This window comes from Mytilus trossulus, chromosome 6 (assembly GCF_036588685.1).
Source record: "Mytilus trossulus isolate FHL-02 chromosome 6, PNRI_Mtr1.1.1.hap1, whole genome shotgun sequence".
Taxonomy (NCBI): Eukaryota; Metazoa; Mollusca; class Bivalvia; order Mytilida; family Mytilidae; genus Mytilus; species Mytilus trossulus.
Window position 1 is genome coordinate 73,921,843 of NC_086378.1, and position 26,180 is coordinate 73,948,022.

Sequence of the window (26,180 nt, forward strand, 5' to 3'; positions counted from 1 at the left end):
TCAATAATAAAAGAAAAATCGCTGGTTCATAGCTGTCAGGACATAAGAAGTTTCAAAGTCAATTTGGTTAGGGCAAGTTTTCTAACTCTTATAAATATTTTTTTCATTTATTTTCCTTTTATATATTAAATATTAGTTCTCATCTTACTTGGTTCCAAATTTCAAGTTAATCCTTCAATAATAAAATAGGTATTTAACATTTTCATTTCTGTCAGGACATTGTCAGGTTGTCAGGACATTAGTCAAACTCCGTACAGTAATCGTTTCCGTTTCGGATCTATTTTCCTTTACTCCATCAAGTATCCAGAAAAAGTTACCATTAAAAATGTCACATAAATACCCAATATTTTTTTTTATAATTTTATCACTTTGTGATTGCAAAACCTGATGCATTGGCTTGAATGTGTGAACGTTATTCGATAACGTCAGGAACGATAACTCGTGGCGTAACGTCATTCGGTATCGTGTTACCTTAAACAATTATTATAGTTGTTACACATAGTCTTTGCTACGTCACAAAAAGTTTGTTTTTTGTAAAGGAATTTTCATTTTATTTTAGATTATAGCAGATCTCAATTGGCATTGTAGATATTTATACTAAGTTTAATGAAGTTGTTGTGTCCTAACCTTGTTTAATCAGAAAAAGACTTGTAAATCATCAAAATATTCAAATAACGTAAACAACAAAGACTTTTTTAAATCCTAAATATTTGTATAAAAGGAGACCCCAGTGTCATATTGACTCATGAAACTCGCGTAAACTATCTAAAGTTAACAGAAATTATCCAAAATAATCAAAACTGTTCTATAAAACCGTTTTGTAAAGCGGAGAAAAAAATATTTTGTAAAAAAACACAAGAGTACATAATGTATTGTCTAATAATAAGGATAGCACAAGCTTTTGTCTCTAATAATAAGTTTTTGGACCATTCCCATGTTTAAAAAAACATATCTTGTGTTGCAAATATCCATTCTATTCTATTGACCAATAGTAATCACTGAAATGTTTCAAGAGGTAACCCTAATGACAAAAAACTGGACAATATACGGACGAAAGTATTTTGGTAACAAAAAAGGTTATGCTATTCAAAGACACTCGTCATGGGTTAGCATTAATCTTGAAAACCAATCAATGTTTAAATTTTGAACCCCTAAAAAGAAAGTACTAATAAAAGTTATCCTATTTGAAAGACTATCGTCATAGGTTACCCCTTACGTCCAAAACCAAACGTTTGTTAAATATCATAAACCCTCGGAAAGCAAGCAATAATATTGGTGTGAACTATATATATATAGTTATAAGCTTTTATATTTTAAACCTATTCCAAAACGCAGAATTATCTGAGCATGTAAGCGACACACAAACTTACAGGTGTATGGGGACGTAATGGCTTTTTGTTCACAAGTTTACACAGAATTTTCTAAAAAAAACAGAATTTCGTACAGCATGTACTAATGTCAAAATAGTTGTAGGACATGTATATATATATATTTCATTTTTGGTAATCGTCTTTTTATAGAAACAAGTCTACCATACGAAATACTTTAATATAAATTTCAAAGTTTGGTCTATAAATAGCCGAACAGAGAACGAAAAAAATTAACGATTCCCAACATTTATTACATCACATCTATTAGTCTCTTTGCATTCAATACTGGTTTTTGTTGCTTCAAACCTACTGCCTAACTTTATGCTTAAGATTATATGTCAGTATATATAGGTCAAATTTTTTGGGGGCTTATATTCCCCGAACTGAACAAATTTCACACAGAAAAACATATCGTTCGTAATAAATGATTAAGTATAAACACAGAATGAAGAACAGCTTAAATGAAAGTAGTCGCATCAAATTACCTTGAAAACTGGACGACAAAGGAAATTTTCTTTTACAGGCAGTAACCTAAAACGAAATGAAACAATTATGGTAATAATATTTTGATTTACAAATAGTTATAATGCCATATTTTTGTATTACTGCTAGTTTAGATTTTAACTGTAAATTATAGAGCCTCAATTTTTTAGTAGAATAACAAGGAATTTTCAAATTATGGCTTCAACAAGAATTTGGATAAATGTCAAAATACACCTTTACATATAACATTTTCACGTTTGTTTCATTCTTCATGTCAACTATTTTTTGTTTTGCACATAATGGGAGATTTCATAATGAGAAAGAATAACGTTATACTGAATATCAACTCCAATCATGATACAGAATTGAGGCCTTTGCGAGTTTCACATGTTTACTGACATAAAATAACGGGTATTCATACCAAGCAATATGCAATGCTCATCAGTCTTTTTACCCGTTTCTCTTATACAAATAAATATCTTATTTATCGTTTTTTTTATGGAAGATTTCATGTCTTGTTTATTATAACTCATTTGATACATGTTATGGTTGAACACGGGCTCTTTTTAAGAAATAAAGCTTTGAATTCAACACAGAAATAACTGTATTTCCACTCCAATTCAAAATAACTAAAACGTTCAGTTAATGTCATAATTTTAGTTTATATGCCCCATTTATGGGCATTATGTTTTCTGGTCTGTGGGTTTGTTCGTCCGGATTCAGGTTAAATGTTTTGGTTGAGGTAGTTTCTGTTCAAGTTGAGGTCCAATCAACTTAAAACTTAGTACAAATGTGCCTTATAATATGATCATTCTAATTGTAATGCCAAAGTAGAGATTTCACCCCATTTCACGGTTCATTGAAAATGATAGTGTAGATGGGCACCTGTGTACCATGAACAAATTCTTGTTAAACACTTTCACTTGTCCAATTTATGTTTAACATTTTCGAATAGCATTGCCAAATAAACGCAACTGATGTAATTCTTTTTTAAGTATATGTTTGTTCCGGCAACACATAATTGGCCACAACTGTAAAAGAATGTACTCTTTCAGTTCTGCTTGTATGCATGTGATGTATGTTTACACTGTTATAGTATTATTGCATTTAAAACATATGTCTTTACTATACAGAAAAGGAAACTAAAATTAAATTCTAGACAGACAAATAACTAACAACAATGTTCATCTATAAGATGGACAAAAGAGAGATTTATCTAGAGTACATTTGAGTAATACTCACGATTCAAATTAAATTGTATCTTACTTATTTTTATAAAAAATTATGTGATGTTTTTTTATTTTTTGTTTTTTTATCAAATCTACACAATAATCCCACACCAATGTTGAATCAAAAACCATTTTTTGTTCGTTTTTTTATTTTGCCATTTGATTACGAACTTTCTGATTAGATTTTCCTCTTAGTTCAGTATTTTTTTTAATTTACTTTTTTTTCATAATTTTATATTTAAAACCACGACTTGCGACATCATGACATCATTTTTACATCAGCCTACGATATAAATCTATAAAACAAGGAATGAGATGTTTAATAGTGTTTATTAATTCCATAATTTTCATAATATTAATGATTGTGATATATTTTTACTGTTAATTTACGTTGGCATACCATGTTTCTGTTGATAGAATCTGCACTGTTCGAGTTACCTCCCATGTGATTACATTTATGCAATGGCATAGTTACCAAAGACAGAGCAGACACATATTTTTTCAAATAGATGGAGCACATTTTGGCGAAGATTCTCAATTATATTTATTTTCTTATAGAAAAATTACTAGATTTTTTCTCTCGAAACATATGAACAGTTCAAAAATAGGGAAAATGTATACATAAATAATCGTATAAAATAACTTCTATATTGGTTATATATCATAAACCAAGCGTTCCTATATAATACTAGTTATTGGCGATATTTGTATGTATAACATATATTATTGTACAGTTATATAAACTATCGGTTATTTGAATGTTTATATGAGTATAAATTGTATAAGAACATCAGAATAGTAAAGAACATATACAAAGAGGACACACGTATAAAGATTTACATCTATCATGCTAGCAAGAACAAGATGCATAGAATAATATATCGCGTAGCAGTACGAGAATATGAGCAGCACTATCAACACACGCGTCATCAGTAAATATATTTTATACTGAAACGACCATTTTCTTTCCTTATTTTGACATGTTTGCCTTTTATATCTGTTCATTTATTTCACACATCGTTGTCAAAATAATGCAATTTGATGCGACTGTCTTACAAGTGAAAGGTTTAACTAGCTATCACACCATATTTAATCAAGTCAGAAATATGAAAGTTGTTGTCCATTCGTTTGGTTAGTTTGAGATGTTGATTTTGCTATTTGGTTTGGGACTTTCCGCTTTTGGTTTACCTCCGATTTCAGTTATTTTGTTATTTTACTTTTTTTTTTTTTTTATCAAATATACAAGTAGAACACCGGAACAGTAAATATGTAAGTATCGTGTTCGGCCTTTCTGTCAATTATCAACTTGTTCAACTAATTAGGTACTGTTCGGGATTGTGATAACTGTCAATCGAGATCTATTTATTTCAAAATGCGACGCATCTTTTTAATAACCTTTTCAAAAAACTTTAAGGTCGATGTTATTTTCAAATTGCGGGGTCAAACCTGGGCCGATTGCAACTAAAGTGTTTACTGCACTAAAATAACCTTGAGCCGTATGTATATAAATCTATTTGAGAAAGAATTAACATCAGATGATTCGGATGATGATGAGATCGAATTGGTCGTTTCAGATTGAAATTTTTTTACTAATGCGTGCAACAAGAAATGACAATAGGCACAAAGAAATGCTACAAACGCGACAAAAACGACAACTTTTGGCTTACTTCGCCATTTCGCTAAGCTGCAATTTGCCGTCTTTATTTCTGTCAAAAAGTTGAAGCTGAAAAAAATAAAAGAAATTGTGATGTTTATGTCTAACAGTAGTAATTGCTTACTTGGCTAATTCACTAAACTGTAGTTTACCATCGCCGTTTCTATCAAAAAGTTTCAACTGAAATGAAAATAGAAATACAATGTTCAAACGCTCATTGCCTATGTAAAATTTAAAATTGTTTATAATCCAGGTACTTTTGATAACTATTGTATGCACATTGAACGACAAATTTATGTGACGTATATAATTTTTCTGACGTCAGACACTCAAATCAATCCATGTGTTCGTAGATAGTAGATGTTGTTGTGTCCTGTTAAATTGTTATACGATGATGACTGATGTTCCCATATTTTGACTATTTTATTGATTGTGACTGTTTATTTAACGCATCATGTAAATGTAACGGAATTTGATGAGACTGTTATTTAAGTGAGAGGGTTAGCGCTATAGAACCAGGTTTAATCCACCATTTTCTACATTTGAAAATGCCTGTACCAAGTCAGGAATATGACAGTTCTTGTCCATTCGTTTTTGATGCGTTTTGTTTTTTGATTTTGCCATGTGATTATGGACTTTCCAAATTGATTTTCCTCTGAGTTCAGTATTTTTGTGATTTTACTTTTTATAGCCTGATTGAAATCTCAACCGTCATAAGAGCGATTCAATATTTTTTACTTGTGTAATTAATGGTACCAAAGTATTATTTTAATTTTCATACAACAAAGAGGTATTCATCCTTTATTGATTTTGTACGAGTTTACCGAAATAAAAATAATAACTAAATATCCCTGCATGCAAAACCATCAATCAAAAAGATAATTGAACTAGAAGAGGTAAAAATTATCATTAGTACTATTTGTATGTACATTTATATGATTCATGTCCTAATATTTATTGACAATATTTCAATTCAAGATCTTTCCTATAATCTCCTTTTTGTGGACCCATTTACTTAATCAACGTACCTTATTTTATACAACTTTCACCTTTTGCGATTGCTATTGTTTCTTATTTTTCTGATTTTGGGTAAATTGCATATAATAAAACTGAGAATGGGAATGGGGAATGTGAAAAAGAGACAACAAACCTACCAAAGAGCAGATAACAGCCGAAGGCCACCAATACAGCGAGAAAATTTCGCACCCGCAAACATGTTCATTCATTTGTTTTTTTTGAATTTATTACTTACTTCATGATCGTATTTCATGTATTATCCTGAAATCTTATGTGTCATTATCACGTTAAAGTGTATAAAGAGATCGTTAGAAAAGAGTCACTGATAGCTGCATGTATGTTAAAGCATACAGATATCTGAAGGATATATGAAGACACAGAAAAATACTTTTTTTTATATGTTGTAGACACGTGCAATCTATATTCTGGTATTGCGTCTCAAGTATTCACTTTTGATCATTCGCAATTGGTTTGTTACGGTCCTTTTGATGAAATCTAAATGATTTTATTGATCTTGTCAGTATTTTTTTGTTTTACAAATAAAAACGTCTGTTTAATAAGGTGCATATTTGCCTCTGGCTTTCCAAACATTCCTGTAATTTTATGACATATTCACAAATGAAAACAAAACAAAGTTATGTCGATACGTTTATGTAATGTATGTTATTCAGAAAAAGTCACACTTATGTTGTACAGTGTTGATCAGCACAAGCTCTTACTATTGATTTTAATCCATTTCAATGTCGCTTTGAAATATGTAATTAAAACAGTAGTCAAACTCACATTACATTGATAAAAAGTAATTTTCTTTAATATCAGAATGTTAAATGAAAAGATTAATGTGTCATCTATTGTTTTTCGTTTACAGTTTCAATAACAAATTTAGTATTAAGAAAGTGGTCTTGTCAACACGAATGTTACTAGAAAAAACCTGGAATGAACGAATGAAATACATGTCAATATAAATGCAGTCGTTCATGATAATAACAAACCCAAAACTTAAAACAAAACTGAGCTATAACAATTCAAAATCAATTTATGGTTATATTTTCTTATAAAACCTTGTTATATCCCTTTGGTCATTTATTATCACTATATCTTACATCATGGGAGAAATTTGTATTCAATTCAGAGAAGACGTCTTATCTTACCACAGTATCTGTATATGTTATCATTTGTTCTTCGCTGACGTCAGCTTGTCGTTTACATCTTTTCAAAAGATCATACAGAAATGTCTGAAAGAAAAGATTGCAATTACATTAACATAAACACCAGGCTTTTAAAACAATTATCTATGGCAAATTACGTACCTCAGTAAACATGTATTCTATACATATAAAACTTATTGTTTTTAGATAAATTTGTAACTTTCCATTAATAATCACTAACATATACTGGCCAATTTTGGATAAATTCTGAAAAAAATATCATATTGCACTTATTTCTAATCAATGATCTTTATCCCAATTTAGTACTTTTTGTGATTTTATTGTTTTCCTAGAATTCACTTTTGATTCTGTTCGGTTTAATTGACGTATACCATTCATTACCTTCAACTCGTCAGCTTCTATATATCCACTCCTGTCTTTATCATACTCTTTCCATACCTACAATGATACAAAAGATAATATAGAATTCAAAAGTTAATGATATCAGTAATAAATAGTTAAAAATAAAGGTAACAATAGTAAACCGGTGTTCAAAAGACAAGAAAAGATTGAGAGAAAACAATCGGGGTAATAAATCAAAATTCAAACTATAAAAAGAAAATACAGGAATAACAGGAACACCAAAGTGTAACAAAAACAAACGCCAACACTAAGAGACACGAATTATAACAACTGGCATATAAGACATGACCAAATTATGCATCATATCTATTGAAATTATATTTCTTATACACAAGACTTCTATGATCGATGACAATTGGAAACATACAAAAAAGAAAACCGGTGTTCTTATCACGTAGATTCATTGAGAATACAATAGAATACAAATGAAATAGAAATGAAAATTAAAATTAAAAAGCACATAGACTTTAAGCAAACAGACTAGGCACGTTGACATAGTGAGCTTCTAACGTTAATAATGTTTTATACCCCTTGCAAATTCATGGTCGTGTGCGTTTAGACGTAAATTCATCGTAACATTTAACCAATTAACGATGTTGTCGTGTATATATATTTCTTCGTTTTTGTCGCCCTGGTGCAGTACTTTTGGGTGTTAACACAAACTCCTGTTGATGATGTCCGTCGTTTAACAATCACGCGCGTCACATATTATATTGACTGAGGTGTTTAAACGCAAAACGAGGAGATATCATCCTGAGTGAATATTTTGTATGCAAATGGTTACTTAGATAAAAAAAATGGCCGGTAAGTGTTATATTTCAATTTGTTCATGTATCTTTTTCCCTTTACATGTTTTATTGGAAAATATTGATATCAAAATACTAGTTGGCGATTTCTGATTAAAAGTCCTATGTTTTCTGTCGTTTCTGGAAATACAAATATAAACAAACGGATTTAAAAGCATGACAAATATAAAGACTTCAAATTTCAAATTTCAGATTTAGAAATACAGTAGAAAGCATAACCTCTTCTCCTACATATTTGTGCACTCGAGAGGCAGTTTCTACTCTAGAAGTGACATTCTCTGTGTTACACTTTAAAAACGAGGTTTCGCATTGAAGTAATATTTTCTATCAGTCCAACTTTCAGTAATTAAATGTTTATTGTCATGTATGTAAGATACTGAAACTAATTATCATCATTTTTACTTCATTTGTGTGGCAGACAGAAATACTTTATGATTGGAAATAAACTAAAAATAGATATCTTTCAATTTCTAAATGAGATTATTGACTAATGAAACGACTAATTAAATCGTATGATTTGTTTAAGTTCTGATGTTAAAATTCTCATTGCTTTTACCAAAAAATTAAATTCTACGAAAAACGTTTTAAGCTGAGTCTTTTAACAACCAGTTTGACAGGAACATCAACATAAGAACGTTTTGATTGGTACGAGAGAATAACGAAATGATCTTTTTTTTACTTTATTTTTGTGGCAGACAGAAATACGTTATGATTGACAATAACCTAAAAATAGATTTCTTTCTATTTCCAGTTGAGAATATTGACTAATGAGAAAATTAATTATAACGTATGATTTGTTGAAGATCTTATCGTAAAATTCTCGTTAGTTTTACCAAAAAGTTAAACTCTGTGGAAAACGTTTTAGCTGAGTATATTGACAACCAATTGTTATGGGTATACTACAATTAGAACATGTTGATTGGTACTAGCGGACACCGAACTGAGCATTTAAATACCTGTTGGGTCATTGAACATTGTCTAGACACTAACTGGGACAATCATATTATTTCACAGCCCATTACGGCTAATATCAATACAGCAACATGCATATTTATCATCTTTATTTCATAATCAATATGTCAATACAAACTTCATTCATATTTAATTTCTTGTTCATATTGTTCACATGCGCAGACGGATGTTCTTACTATCGCATTTTTAAAATTTCATGATAAACGTCATTCATTCTTGTTTCATCTTTTAAGAGAGTAGCAAATACGCTTCAAAGCCTATTATAAGGCTTTCCTTATTCTAATCAAATAACAAAATCGTCAACTGTTGACCTACAGATTATTATGATTTTAACTTTTACTATAAACAACTCAATTCGAAGCTATTTAGTATACATATCAAGATTGTGTTTCCCAAATTAAATCATTCAATAATTCTGTATGTCCAACTCCATGGTTTCTTTTGTCAGAAATCAACGCTTCCATATGTATCTATATAACGGATCTTCTACAAAATGTGATCAGTTGTTTATGTGTTCTCAATGTATAAGTTTAAACAGGGTGTGAATACTTGTGGTTCTTCTGGGAAATTTGTCAGTTGCAGATGTACCGATCGTTATTGTATACCCGGTTTAAATGTTTTAGACATTTAGATAAATTGATGTTCTCGAGAAAAAGCAAATGAGTAACGACTTAACTAAATTCATCTATCAGAGATTCTCTACAGACTATTTTCAATTGTAGACTTTATGATTATACTGGATATTTTTTAATGAAACGAAAGATCGAACATTCTTATTGATATGTTATAGTGTGGCTATGTTGTGATGTTACACTATTGTTTCATGTTTTGGTAAATATTGGCGCCTATTAAACGTTTAAACACGCTGCATTTGTTGGTACCTGTCTTAGGTCAGGAAACTGATGTTCAGTGTTTGTCGTTTGTTGATGTGCTTCATAAGTGTTTCTCGTCTCTCGCTTTGAATTTAGATTATACCGTTGCTCTTCCTAAGTGCATGGTTTAACACTAATTATTTTAGGGTCTTTTATAGCTTGCTGTTCGATTCGATGTGAGCCGATGCTCTGTGTTAAAGGCCGTTCTTTGACCTATTATTGTTCACTTTTTTTCAAATTGCGACTTGGATCTTCTTATATCTATTATATCAGTTATGCATTTCTTACAGAATAAAACAGAACTAGATGTAACTTTAATTTCAGTTTTCACTAAGGAGGGAATAAGTATAAGTGTTAGATTAAATAAATGAAATCCGACAGGGTCACCTTCAGAAATGACTTGAAAAGGATAAGTTTAATGCTCTCATCCCAAGAGAATGTATTTAATAAATGTATCAAAAATAAATATTGTGATTTTATTGTTCCAAACAACTTGTTTTGAAACAAACTGTTCTTTGTATACCACCCTGTCAATTCTACCCGTTCCGAAATCAACGAATTTATATTGTTTGTTATAATATCGTTCGTATAATTGAAGACATATAAACAGTACATTTGCCTGTAATCTTTCAGACAAAAACCAATTCACAAGTCTTGGTACACGTACAAATTAAAAATTGACCATATGCTTCGAATGCAGTATATGTTTGTAACAATATTTCAATTTAAGCATATGTATCGGCATTTAAGTGATTATTTGTTTATTGGGTATACCTGGGGTTATTAGTCGACAAATTGTAAGAACTTAATATACATGGGATACAAAGTCTAAGGTTCCTTGAATTCAATCGTGCGATGGAAACAAACAAAATGTTAAAATTTAAAGTTAAGATAAACAAACGTGATATACCGAACCTTCAATATGTATGTGAAAGTCTGATAATTCTCCTGACTTTAGAATGCTGTGAGTTTAATGTATATCATGGATGAATGTAATTTGATCTGTTCATGTCATAGTGAAACAAGTTAAGCATGAGAGTTAAAAATATAATTTTTCAATAAAATGCCATGAAATGATTCTTTTCACAAACCCAACACCACCTATGTCATTGACGCTAAGAAATAACATTATACAAATTAAGAGAATTTTAATAAAATGTTAACACGAACGAATATGGTTGATCCAAACAAACAAAATATGCGTGTAAATTATATCACTCTGCAGCCATGTGTTCTATAATTTGAACTGAAAGACAGAGCTAAAATCAAAGTAATCAAATAAAAAGCTCCTTGATTATCAGTTAAAACCTTTCGGTAAATTTACTTCGCCAGAATCTGTCATTAAGATTCATATCTTTCAGTGCAGTCTATGCTATCATGCAACGTTAAATTTAATTGAATTAGATATTTCGGAAAGATTCACACTTCGCCACTATAACTTTTATAATACTAATGATGTCTGGCATTCTGTGTACGTTGAAAAATATATTCTTATAAATTGTAAAGCTTAATTTTCATCGCACGAGCAAATCCTATTAGACAATGAATTGGAATATACAAAATAAATTTAGAACAAAATTGTTTCAGGAAAAGTCAAACAAGAAACATTTAAAATAGTCAGGGATTGTTAATTGAGTCTGACAGTTGTTTATGTATGGTCAATTAGTTTTTAAAAGGACATTTTTTGCTGCATGCAACAAAACTCGTATACACAGTCGATGTAGTCTAGGACAAAAACGTCCTACTTAAGTGCTGTGTTCTCTCAGAAAATGCATTAGTAGATCTTAAAACCATTTATAATTCGATTAATGACTATGACTGACATACTGTTCAACTGCTTTTGATTATATATTCGAATAAGTGCTTTAGATAAAAAAAACTAAATGTGGCATTTTTGGTCTTGTGTCTAGACACGTCATTTACTTTTAACAATAGACTATTTTGACATTACCGACTGTTAACTCCGAAGTTTATATTTTGTCGACACCTACGTAACAGTGGTAGGACATTCTAATACCAAGTCAAGTAAGAGCAACGTAAAGAAGTAAATTCAAGCTTTCAATCAGTATCAAATTTTAGGGAAATAAACTGCTATATACTTTTGTATACAATAAAATCATTGAAAAGCAATTAATATTCCACTCAAATTACGCCGATTTTATGATTTAAATTATTTCGAACGGGTACCAGGTTGTTCTGCCACCGAAAAGATTATTTGTCGAAAAATTATATAATCTAGAATCAAACGTCGATCTATTGTTCCGTACTGTCTTGTAATGTGCCAGTTCTGGAAATCAGAATTTAAGATCTTATAATAACTATATCGAAAAATATAACACAAAAAGAATCTATTATTCTGTTCCTTTCAAGTACAAGAGTTTCTTGGGAATACCAGGTGCTTCTGATCTTCTTGATCACTGCGTAGTTGACTTTTTCCCAATGTTGTCGCAATATTTTTTTTTACTTTTAATAGCAATTGGAAGGCTTACCTCAATCACAAAAACGTAAATAAGACATTAGTTTATTTCTATTTTCTATCGTCCATATGACCCATGGGCCTATATATTCCCTTTCCTTCATTCGATATTTTGATAAATAGCCTTTTAGAAGATGTTGATATATTGATTGCAGGTAATACTCTACCAATATATACATAAGGGCGTTAAGTAAATACTTTAAGCACAAAATGTGTGCTCGCTACACAGAATCTAGTATTTTCTTAGGTTAATTTCTGATTCAAAAATTCTACTCGTAATATGTGTGACTTTAAGGGCTTGTCTACCTCTGTTTATGTCATTCCAAATACATGTGTTCTACTTGCTTTGTGTTTATCTGGACTCAAATCACAAATTCTTTGTAACTTGTATTGGAATTAAACAGAAAAAAAGAGAAAAAAATTAGTCTTTACTGTTTCGTAATAGTAAAGGATGGTAATAAAAAAATATTAAAAGGCCTATATCTTTATACACCTCGTTTTTTTTTCTTCTAAAACCCGAGATAAAAACATAAAATACGCCCTTGTTTTTGATTGCACAAATGCATGGAGTGACTGGTTTTCAGAATGCTATATCAGTTACATTCTCCAGGTTGTGTGAGCTATATATATCGTTACATATTTTATTTCGGTATGAATCTGGAACATATGGAGAGAAAAAAGTACCAGTCAAATACGAATGTTTAAATTTGTCACTATGGGACATTATGTAATACCTAAAAGTCATCAAATTTGTAATACCTATTCAACAATGTTGATTACAATTTTAAAAGAGCTATTATCAAATTAAAAATATATATGATAACGGAAAGAGTTAAAATGAATAAAATAGTTTCCATTTCTTGTTGTATTTTTAATATATTCTATATCATATATTTCGCAATTGAAAATAAACAGCAAGTTTTAAATGTTAATGATATTGTAAATGTTTACCTTCATAAACTCAACACTTGAGTCGAGTGGATTGTCTCTTCTAAATAGCAGCAAAAAAGTTTCTTCTGTAGGTAAAATCTGAGCCAACTGTAATAAAAAATAAAAGAGTAAATGAAATGTTTAAGCAAAGCAAAACCATTGTCACAAAGATAAACACAAAGCAGTTTACAGATAAATTTAAGAGTTAAAATATCAAGTATTAATCGTAGTGTAGATTTCTCAAATGTTGTCAAAGTACGGGTCTGATATTTAACAGTATGAATTTCTACTTTAGGAAAAATGAATTTATAAGAAAAAGAAAGAAAAACATGCCAAACAAAAAGCATCTTAACAAGTTTATACCATCAGTATAATAGTTGTGGTTGGTAAAAGATCTCTGTTTGTAACAAAACTCTTAAACTTTAAAATCTATATAATTAAATATTTTACAAGATAATTTGATTTAATTATCTCTATTTGACAAATCTGAGAATCATGTGAGGCTGTTTAAATCTGTTTTCATATATATTACTATGTTATTGTGGCTGCTGTCATGTCAGTTAGAAAGAAAATTATTTTAAGAGTTAAAATAAAAAAAAAGGTAGAGGTTATTTGGTCAAGTATGGTTCAAACTAGTCGAGTATTGTTCAGAGCTTTGTTGCTATATGGCGTTAAGACTGTTTCAGACTTGTCGAGTAATAGTTAAGATTATTTTTAAGTGCAAAGATAAGGGTATCGAGAACAGATTAGTACAGTTGAGTATGATTTAGACTGGGGTCAAGTAATATCGAGTAAAATTCAGACCAATTCAGACTTGTCGAGTAAAAATTAGTACGGTCGAGTACAGATATAGGCCATTCCACACTTTTACTCGTGTGTAGTGACGCGCATTTCGTCGACAAAAGCCTCATCAGTGACGTTCGAATCCAAAAAAAAATAAAAAGCCAAATAAAGTACGTCGTTGAAGAGCATTGAGGATCAAAATTCCTGAAAGTTATACCAAAAACAGTAAAGGTTATCTTTTCCTGAGGTAAAAAAGCCTTAGTATTTCAAAAGTCCAACTTTTTGTTAACAGTTAATTTATAAATATGACCATATCAATGATAAGCCATATGCTCCGAATAAAAGCTTACTGTGACCTAAAGTAGCTAAAAATCATGTCATCTGGGCTTTGGTTGATAGTTATCTTATTGACAATCTACCACATTTCCTTTATTTTAGATTTGTGACTTTATTGTTTCCTGTAAGATCAGATAATCCAATTATATGCAACGATAGGTATTCTCAGTTGTAGTACAGTAATGGGAATCACGGATTAGTTTGTTCTGCAGACATTTATACATTCTCAGAGTTTCCATTGAGAGTCTGCGACATTTTATAAAACTTATCATTCATTCACAAGATGGCACTGGTGCAATATCAAAGAAAAAAATTAAATGATTGAATAACTGCTTAACATGATAAATACGTCATAATCATAATAGCTAGATGCGAAGGGGTACTTTTTCTAAATGGTGGTTTGTCCAGACATACCGCTGGATTGATTGAACTTTTTCTTGTCAAACTTTTCCCTTAGGTGCAATTATACATATATTTACATATTTTTATGTAGTATTGGTGCGTGGGATGGACATTAGTTTTCAGCTTTCGATTATATGTCTGCAAAAAAACTGTGCACCACTCCTTATATCTAATTAATATGAATCATCCAATCTGGTTAACATCTTTAGCTACTATTTTTTTTATTGACAATAGTGAAATAATCCTGTTTAGATCTAAGTTAGATGTCACAGATTGTATATGTGATAACTGAATAATACATGACTTGGACAATGATTTTGCCATGAAATATATATTTGCATATGGGTCGGTATTTCCAGTCAATATATGATTTGGGATAGCCGAGTTGCAAATCTGTACCAATAATGTTGTGTTATGACCCCTAATCCTCTTTCTGTGCAACATCGGCGAGAATGTCTTCCTTTTTTCAACTTCCAAATATACCACGAATATCAATCGCCATGACATAATGATAGAAATGTGATTCATTGATTTATTGTCTTCTCACTGACTTGTTTTCTTGATTTTTCACTGATAATGACTGGGTTTTGTTTCGATAAAGCAGTCCCTCTTTTTCTTGAATGAATGTGAAATACCGAATACGATTTATCACAGAGTTTGTACTTAAATAATAAAGACGATGGATATAACATGTAGAGCAAAACCTACTTACCCTTCTGGGGTACTTCAGTTCTGGTTGTTGATGGGGTTTGTGTTGATCAGTTATTTTTAGTTTTATATTTTGTGTAATAGTTTCTCTTGCATTTTTTTTTTTTGCAATGATAATAACATTTTGTTTTCGACTAAAGACTTTGAGTTTCCCATTGATATCTTAAGTCTCTTATTTGCCGAAATTCAGCTTATTGTTATTTTCATGATCCATTCCAAAATAATCAAACTGACCTTATATGATTTGTGTGTCTAGATTTGTGTCAAATTTCGTAAAATCTTACACGGTTGTCTATTTAAAGAGTTTTTTTTTCGGAAATGAAAGGATCGATAAAATCGGGAAACAGATACCAAAATTAACATAATATCACTGTGTCTAAACCACATCGGCAAAATTTGTTCGGACTCGATGGTATCTAACATCCGGCACAATGACAGAAGAAATCTAGGTTTCTTCTTATTTTCTTATTTTTTTTATGATATCGACGAATATATATACATATTCTAATTCTTTATTTACTTTAAACAATACAGTTTATCAGTATAATATGCATAAATATACAGTTTACAAGTTGTATATCATTAATAATGTACAACTATTTTCTTTTGTGATATGCAATATTTTCTACAACCGTTTCTACATTAACGAAGAAATGAGTAAAAATGCATGTCAAAATGACGAATTGCGTGAACCTTGCCTCGAAATTGTTTAATTTCTCGTTAAATTGATCACATTATACGGAATAGATACTGACACGGAGCATCTCAATACTTGTATTTCTGTGTATGGAGCGAAAGAAATGGGTCATGTAAAATTAAAATACACCGGTTTCGTCATTGTTGTTTACTACCGATCACCCGGTTTCGTCTCTATATATCACCCGGTTTTTTATTATTTTTAAAACCAAAAGTTTATGAAAAGCAACGTTAACACGGATCTGAACATTGTCTTTCGAAAGAATTTAAATATATATTTATTATAAAATAAACTTGGCGTGTTTACATTTATTTACATAGGTAATTATAGTACTACACATTTTCCTAATGAAAGGCGTATCCGTTATTTCACTGATCTCCAAACTAATTTTAAATGGAATATTAATACTCAATAGCAAAACACTGATCTCTAATTACTTTTTAAACATTAACATTATGATATTTTTTATATTGGTTTTGAGATACATTGCAATATGTGACCCCGCTTTTTTTACCAAAAAAAACCCAAAATAACGATTAATAAACAAAATTTTAAACATCATCAAAAAGTATGCAGAAGATTTATATTACTAAGAAGAGTGTAAAGTTTGATGCAATAATGATAAATCGTTTTGAGATATGGCGCGACATGTTAAAAAAACCACACTCCTGTTTTACTTACAAAGTTCTGTAACTCAAAAAAGATTTAATTTGATTTTCACTAAAAGGTTTACAGATCGTTTGACCATTTCAAGAAATAACTTTGTTAAGTTTCATGAAAAGTAGATAAGCTGTTCTCAAGGTACGGTACGACATGTGATAGACGAATAGATAGACGGAAGGACGGACGGACGGACTGACTGATAGATGGAGGAACGGACGAATGGAAGGAAAGACAGACGGACAGACGGACGGACGGATGTATACAATAATACGTCCAGTCAAAATTGTGACGGGCGTGTAAAAACGCAATGAAATGGAAAAAAAACTCTGAATTAAAGGTCAATAAGTTTTATTAGGATATCGGCGAAGTCGATTTATCTGTATATCTTCCATTTTTGCTATATGACTTTTATATATATAAGTTTGAAAATATAAGATAGAAATTGATAAAAAAAAAAAACCTTCAAATTCGTCATTTAAGGGCAATTCTTTAAGAACTAATGTGAGAATTTTATAGTAAATGGACAAATGGTAGATCTCAACATTTTGAAGATAAATAATTGACATCATGCACTTGCATGCCCCCATTTGTTAATTTCTTGACAAACGGGGTCACAGTAAACTTTATTTAACTAGATACCCTTATTACAATTAAAAAATACATATGATTTTAAATAAAATTTGTTAAATGCAGCCTGGTAATTTTAGATGTGAACATTTATGTAAAAAATTGTTTTGAAAGATAATGAACGACGGTCGACCGGTGCCAAGTAATGAAAAAAAGCATTTCCTGTTGGGTCAAGTAAGCTAAAAACAATCAAGAATTCCAAACAAAATTACACCGTTCTTGAATTTAAAAAAAAAACAGTGTAACAACTGAAAATTTCAAATTTCACGAACCGCATCGGACATAGAAAACAACTTCACTGGCTGTTTTTTTTTCAATAAAAAAAAGACATATTATTTTTGTGTACGCACTGACATGTCACAAATGCTTAAATGATCGCAATTCAATTGATGACGAAAGTCTGCGGCCGAAGGAAAAATAATATAGAAATGAGGTTAAGGGCAAGGGCAATGGACATATGGCAAATAGGGAAAAAAATCGTTATATCTGTGTTACAGTCAAACATTCTAACTTTTGACATATGCAGTTTTATACAACTAGTTCAAAACGCTATGCATTCGAATCACTTAGTGTCGCTTGTTTAAAAATATCAATGAGAGTGTTCATAACATAATCATAACTCACATAATCCGATTTAGCGGATGTGCCTGTTTTCTGATTTCTTACAATATTTTAATTCGGTAATTTCCATGTCGATTATGCATGTATATATACATTTGTCAACGTTTATCTTTAAGAAGATTTTTTTTTAACGATCATAGAAATTAGAAACATAGAATGATTATATTACTTATAAAGGTGTCCATCCTATTGTACGAGAAAATCACACATCAATTGTGTGTTTCGATTTTTTAAGACCGTACAGTTTAACTCTAATTTCAAGTTTAAACATATTTTCTATAATTCATATAGAAAACAAGAGCTTTAACCTCAATTTTCGTTATAACCTTCATTTCTATCTATTCTGCTGTTAATTTTTTTTAAATGCAAAGTAAAATTAAAATTATTTGTGTTCTATAAGAGTAAGAATTCTAGTGTTTGCTTATTATTTATTTGAATCTGAGACTAATCATATGAATAATAAGCCGTTGTCCTGTGAAAGAATTTGTTTTCCAACGACCCGGTCACAAAACTCCTTTTTAACACTGAAGTTAAATTAACAATTATAATGCAATGCTATTATGATTTTTTTTTATTTGACCAAACTGGGTTATGCATTGTGAAATCTATGACCAAACCGGGTGGTGAACATTCACGAAACCGGCCAGTTCCATTTTGACATGACCCATTTCTTTTGTTACATACTCGGAAATACAAGTATTGAGATGCTCATTAAAACAAGTTTTGACATCTCCGTGTCAGTATCTGTCATCCCGTACCTTTCTTTCCGTACAATTTGAAGAATTAAACGAGAAATCAAACAATTTCGAGGCAAAGTCCACTCAATTCTTCATTTTGACATGCATTTTAACTTATTTCTCCGTTAATATAGAACGGTTGTAGAAAATATTGCATATCACAATAGAAACCAGGTGTTTATGTATATATATTCTTCGATATCATAAAAAAAAATAAGAAAATAAGGAAAAACCTAGCTTTCTTCTGTCTATTAATGTTCCGTCATTGTGCCGGATGTTAGATACCATCGAGTCCGAACAAATTCTGCCGGTGTGGTTTATAATAATCATTGTTGTTTTCATGTTTGTTTCTCGTTGATGATATCATCTACTATTTCGAAACATGTTTTTTTTTTGTGGGAATTTCGGATTTACCCTTATCGGGACCCTGGATTTTTCTAAATCCACAAATGAACGGTTTATTCTTTTTTCAGGAATTCGACATTCAGCATTTAATTTTATCACGGCAATTAGAAATGAAACCTCCTTATTCATTCAGTACGTTACTAACCTCAGCAATATCTATTCTTCCATCCGAATTTTCATCAAAGGCATTGAGTACTAATTGTTTTGCATCTTCTAAGGCAGTGGGTGATAAGACCTGAAAATTCATAATGCGTTGTGTAAATCATGTGATTTTAAATTAGACTGAAGAAATTCAACAAACAAATCAGAGAAATAAAACTTTCAACGACTACATTTAGAGGTTAACTAACTATAAAACATATACAACATACAAATGAGAGGTTTATCTAGCTCTAACATTTATGCAATATGAAGTGAAGGTTAAGAACCATGTTTAATCCATCATTTTCTACATAAGGAAATGCATGTTCTCAGTCAAATATGCCACATTGCTTTTATATTCATCTGATGTGATTGATCTTTTATTTTACCATTTGATAAGGGACTTTTGGGATACATCTCTGGGGTTCATAATTTTGCCATTTTAGTTATTATAACCTTTGTCAAATGTTTCCCACTGTCAAAAAAATGTTCAGTAAATTTAAAGGTGACTGAAGACCTGGTATAAGCGTCAGTTAAGCAATATGTTCCGACCACTATATCACGTTGCACGGTGTAATCTTGGTCAGGATAATCATTTGGATTATTGAAAAAAATAACTTGATAACGAGCAGTTTTATTGACTTCAAAGTCGAGTTGACCCAGTTTAATTGTAAACTACATTACACCATAACTCGGACATGAATCGAAACGTACGAACGGATTGACTAAGAGACGAATGGACAGATCGACCAGAAAAAACAACGCCTATTTCTTTTTAAGTGGGGCATTACAACGAATACCATTCATTAATTGTTTTATAATTAAATCGGATCAAAACCTTAAGTTCATCATTGGAGTTTAATGATATATTTCGTTTCAGAAGTATTCTGATCTTGTTCTACTATTTACATTTACCTTTCATTATGCAATGACGATGTCGTTATTTTTTGTTACCCTTAAATTTTAATTGTTCTGCAACGTATATCAGCATTATATTCATCAGTGAAACCATTCAATTTCACGTATATCATATACAAAAATTCTGGTAGATTTAGGAAGATGTAGTATGAGTGCCAATGAGACAACTCTCCATTCAAGTAACAATTTGTAAAAAAAATTATAGGTCAAGGTACGGCCTTCGACACGAAGCCTTGGCTCACGTCGAATAACAAGCTATAAGGGGCCCCAAAATTACTAGTGTTAAACCATTCAAATGGGAAAATTCATGTTCTAATCTATATAAAAAAAACTAGAAACACGTATACATTACATAAATAAACGACAACTACTGTACATCAGATTCCTGACTCAGGACAGGTAGTCCATTTGTATTATATTAATTGTTGAAACAAAAATTGGAAAAAAACTTTTATCACGGAATTTTGAAGTGTTAGTCAAGGCAAAGTGTCTTTTATACTTTTGTCAATAGTCATAGGTCTTGATCTCATAGTCTATTTTGAGTAATTGCAACACATGTACATTGATTTTAGTGTTACATGTATGTTGACACTGGAAACTATCCTACTACCAAGAACTTATCGTTGCAGTACCTCTCTATCTTCCATGACTGGCACAAAAATGCAATGATTAGAATATGCATATGTAATGGCCTATAGATAAATGGAATACAATGCAATATATGTTGTTACCAATCTCCTTAAAAGTATAACAGCATGATTAGGTTTATAGATTTTTCTCTGCAATATGATCATTACATATCAAATGATTTATTGCAATATTTGTAACTGTTTCGAGCTTTGTACTTGACTCTATTCTTGCTTCTTCCCACATAATCTTCATTGTTCTTCAGAATACAAATACAAAACCATAGTGACAGTAACAATTGCTTTCCGTTAAGAAACTTGATTAATATCCACGTGACAACAATGCAAGGAATATCAATAAGTTAGAAGACATAACTTATTTAAACATATATCATTATAATTAATTGGAACAAGAAACAATGATTGAAGATCAGATATTGTAACTACTAATGCAAAACTATGGGAATAAGCCAAAAGTCACACACACACAAAAACATTTCCATAATAACTATTGGAAACCCACAGGCAAACATTTAACTATGACAGTTCAAAATTGGCAAACACTGAGTTATGTAAAAACATTTAATTTAAAGGATTTTTCAAAATCAACAATTTTTTTAACATACGGATTGATATATGGTGAAGTAATATTAATATTTTTACAGAAATATTTTTTTTAAAGTATTAACTATGAATACAGATACAACGGAATACTCTTTAGAACTCAAAAAAAATGTCCGAAAATGAGTTATAAGATACATAATAAGACATGAAAAATAGGATAAATGACAACTTTTTTTAAAAATTTCCAATGGATCTATTCTATCGTCAGTTTTTTGACAACTTAAGAACATTGTAGAGATTTTGTGAAGCATTAGATATTTTGGGAGAAAAAAATGCTTAAGACATGTCAAAGTCTATAAATGTATTATAATGTTTTGAGTAAACGTTTTCTCTCCCCATTGTAGGGATAAGCATCATTTGAAAAACATAACAATGAAACGTACACACACACACACCCTACCCCGACCCCCACTCCCCACCAAAATCTCTATCTATCAGGATATTTTTTCTAAGATTTTCTGACCTTTGTTCACATGCTGGATCTTGCCAAACGAGTCTGATGTTTTGGGATGATATGGTATGTTATACAGTCTGATTTTATTGTTGTCTGATATCTCTTATTCATTTTATGTATTATTCACCATGCAATTTCAGTAGTAGCGCAACAGCTGTCAAATAAACCGATTTTCAACGCTAACCCTAGTGATATTGTCATCTAATCAGTAAAGAATAAACAATATTGTATTTCTATATAAGTGTAATTACCTATCTAGTTACAGCGGTTTATCATAAATGAAAATCTATAAAACTAATTAAGCTGTTATACCCATTAATGGTATAGAAATTATACACTAACTTAATACAGATGTTGGTATTACACTTACTTGTGTCAACTTCTAGTTGAACGACTTGTGTCACTAAAGAGTATATGTAATTCAAATACAGAAAGTCGTGTAGTTGCTTTGTTTCATTTTATCGTTGAAATTTCACTTAATTGAATAAAATTGGTACAATTATTAAAGTTTAACCATTACTACAAACTGTTTTGAACAAACACATCATCATCGTATTTCTGAATCACTCAACATAAAATTTGATTTGGTCTTCAAAATGAGAGTTTACTGTTGAATTTGATTATTATTATTGCAAAGAACTATATATACAAATGTAAATTGTATGAAAAGAAACCAAGTATTATAGGGTTATTAGCAAAAAATAAGAAAATATCAGGAAAATGAACATTATATAGCAAAGAAAAATGGTACCACACCTTATTTTCAAAAATTCTGGGCCCCATTAGATTACATTTTTACTGATTAGTCACCATTACTTTTGATTCAAATCATATAAAATAAAAAATGAAACTTACAGTTCATAAAGAGCAGATCTTTACAAAGATAACATTTTTCTTTGCAATACACAAGTTGATTTATGTTATGTTAATGCAAGTGCGAGAGTGTGTGTATGTGTGTGTGATTGTTTCTTTTCCACTTTTTATTATAATGTTAATATTTAAATAATATATATTCACATTAGAAGAAAAAAATGTAGTCAATTTTTTGTTGTATATATATATATCAAACCTCTTAACACCATAGTCAGGTGGTGATGTAAAGGGATTGTAAAAGCCTGACTACTGAAAAACAACTAAAAAAAAAACAACATAAAATTTGATTGCTTCATATTGCAGCCGTCATAAATAATGTTGACAGAATTCGTTTCCTGTTTTTACTGGGCTGGGAGATCAAATGAAACAATGATTCGTGACTTAGATATTTCTTAAATAATTGTTAAGTTTTATTCCATCTTAATTTCTGGAAGATTTCTATCTCCTTATAAAGCTGAAACTGTCAACTTGTATTGTCATTATCCAACATGTCTGAACATGGAATGTTGAAAGTACAAATTGTTTTGTTTATTATTTTCATGGTAGTAAATCAGTCTCCTTTTTAAATTACTTTACTGTAGTTGTCTAACACATTTTATATTGTTGAATATTATAATGGCACTTTCATTTCAACATTTGTGAGACAAAGCTTATACATTTAAACAGTTTGAAGCAGGAATCACGCCTCCCCTAAAAATATCATATTTCCTCCTTATAAATAAGTTTATGGTCAATTGAAAATGTACAAATGCATATGTTCTTGACGTAAATTTAAATTAAAAAGCTGTTAGAAAAAATCAATGAATATGTCCTATTATTTGAAAAATAATAACCATATATGTCATATTTGATAGATGAATTCTGTGCACTGGGTCCATTAGCGATGTGAAATAAAGCTTATTATTGTAATGTACTCATATATCTATGATTTGTCAAGGGATTGTAAACAGAAATGCAAGATTTGATTTCAGTATATAACATACATGCTCATGCTCCGTAGTATACAATGTATTTTCCTACTTGAATTTCTGGATTTTTTTATAATTATTTAATCGTTAAGATCTGAAAACGAATCCATCACTTTATATAACACTGCTGTCAGTAATTAAGAAATCAAATTAACTTCCTAAATGATTAATTTTCTTTATCTAATGTCGTCACCATAATTGGATTTAAATTAACAAAACCAACAAGTTTAATTTCTACGTTGATTCAAACCTTGCTTAAATTGAAAGAAAGCTGTTTCGTGCAAGTTCATCTAAATTATGTCAATTTTCAATTTTAGTTTCAAGGTTAAGAAATATGTCACTGCGAAATATCAGTACAGCTGAGTTGTTTGATAATTCGTACGCAGTACCAGTAACCGATCTTTCCAAATCATACTTCAACAATACTTGTACCAAGTAAAGGGTGTAACATTTCGAATACGTAAAAGTTACGAAATTATCGTTTCATTCCGTTTCAATGGACGGAAGTATCGCGTGATCAAATGCAATACGATCTACAATTAACTCGCTTTTTCAATGTGTTCTAAAATAAAAACACTTTATTTTCTTATTGAGTAATGATCTAAAGCATTTAATCAAATTCATAAAATATTAATTGACTTCGTAATCGTATTTTGGTTTCATTACAACGAACGTGTGGTAATATTCGAATTAGTCAATATATTTTAGCATGCAACAATAAAATAGATGATTAGTCTTATGTAAGGTTATAATGGCTTGACAATGATAAGGGTTAGTGTGAGAAAAAGAAAACATATATGATTTGGTGTAGAATATTTAATTCATAAGGATATATTGTAAATGATGCTTTATCGACGTAATAATATGTTTTTGCATTCTCCATCTAGTGATACGCTTGATTAATCATCAAACCTATAATAGGCATGTCGTTGCAAGACATGATCAGGTTATTTCACGAAATGTATAATAATGCTAACCTTTGCAGAAAACGCAGAAGTCCGATGACACTTTTATGATACAGTACAAAATATTTGGAAGTGTCTGTTGTAGACGACACGCGCTTCATGCCTACACAATTTTGGTCCTAGCATGTATGTTCAGTTTATTTACAACCAATGAGTCGATGCCAATGCTAGTGTAGGTTAAGTTCCCCAGGGTATAACAATGAATTGACTGTTAACGAACTTCGAAGTCTTTGGAAAGAATAAGAAGTTTCTATCCAAGGATTAGATTAATTTATTCACTTTATGTATATGTCGATTCAACTATGAGATGCACAACTGCGATAGATATGATTTCCATCCTGTGGTTCTTAGAAAGTTAAAATTGATAGATTATTACGATTAAACACATTGTTAATCTGAGTTTATTGATGTGTAAATTGGTTTGATGAATTAAAAATCTTACATACATTTTAGATTTTAATAGTCAACTGTCCAGTTTACACACAGTTCTTCTCTAGAAATATTTTACTATCAGTTTTTAACAAACTAGTCTTTTTTTCAAAGTATATAAATTGTTTAACGCTTTTATTTTATTAAAATAATTTGTAACTCAAACGTGCAAATAAATAGATATAGAATTCTTCGAAAAATCACATTTATCTATTTTTTGTTGTTATTGTGTTAAGTCTTCAATAAAATTTGTAAAAAAAACCTTAAGCTTAAAAAATTCAGTACAGAAGAGAAGTTATAACAGATTTGTTGACTAAGGTAGAGAAATTTTCGTTTCTATATACCCTTCCACGATGTGTGAAAGTTTTATAATGGTGACAATGAGTAAACATGGTCGTTGTGGTAATGCTTTCTTACACACCAAAGAGGATTGAGTAATTAGTTTAAACAATAAGAGAGGATTTAGAAAACCCAAGTGACAGCTCTAATCTGATTTTTAGTACATAACACTCACAATGTCTAAGACAAAGCGGTCAATTATTGCGTTCGAGGTATAATTAGCAACCTGCGAGCGGTGGAGATATCATTCAAAGTTACTATATTTGTGGGGAAACCTTTACATTGACAGAAGTATACTAAGTTTTTATTGCTTTATAAGAAAATGTCAATAAAAAAGCTTAGACTTAAAGGTGATTGATAACTATTTATAAGAAAATACCTCTATATTGATTTCAAGAGCGCATATTTACACGATTTCTGTTTGGAAAAGAAAACATTCCTGATTCAAAATGTTGATAAAATACTACGGTATATCTATGATTAG

General features: G+C 30.3%; 1 protein-coding gene across 6 annotated transcripts in view; it reads right to left on the reverse strand.

The window, feature by feature from the left end:
• Positions 1–26,180, reverse strand: part of LOC134721830 (calbindin-32-like) — a 61,508-nt gene that overhangs the window by 10,803 nt on the left and 24,525 nt on the right. For 2 of the 6 annotated variants that reach the window (XM_063585075.1, XM_063585076.1), the window contains exons 3-8: positions 19,505–19,594; positions 13,402–13,488; positions 7,304–7,360; positions 6,905–6,988; positions 4,861–4,916; positions 1,856–1,901 (exon numbers count right to left, since the gene is read on the reverse strand). In XM_063585075.1, the coding sequence (XP_063441145.1) occupies positions 1,856–1,901; positions 4,861–4,916; positions 6,905–6,988; positions 7,304–7,360; positions 13,402–13,488; positions 19,505–19,594 (420 nt within the window). Of the gene's footprint in view, positions 1–1,370; positions 1,422–1,855; positions 1,902–4,749; positions 4,806–4,860; positions 4,917–6,904; positions 6,989–7,303; positions 7,361–13,401; positions 13,489–19,504; positions 19,595–26,180 lie in introns of all 6 variants that reach the window. The other 4 variants (XM_063585077.1, XM_063585074.1, XM_063585072.1 and 1 more) reach the window with 3 other exon arrangements.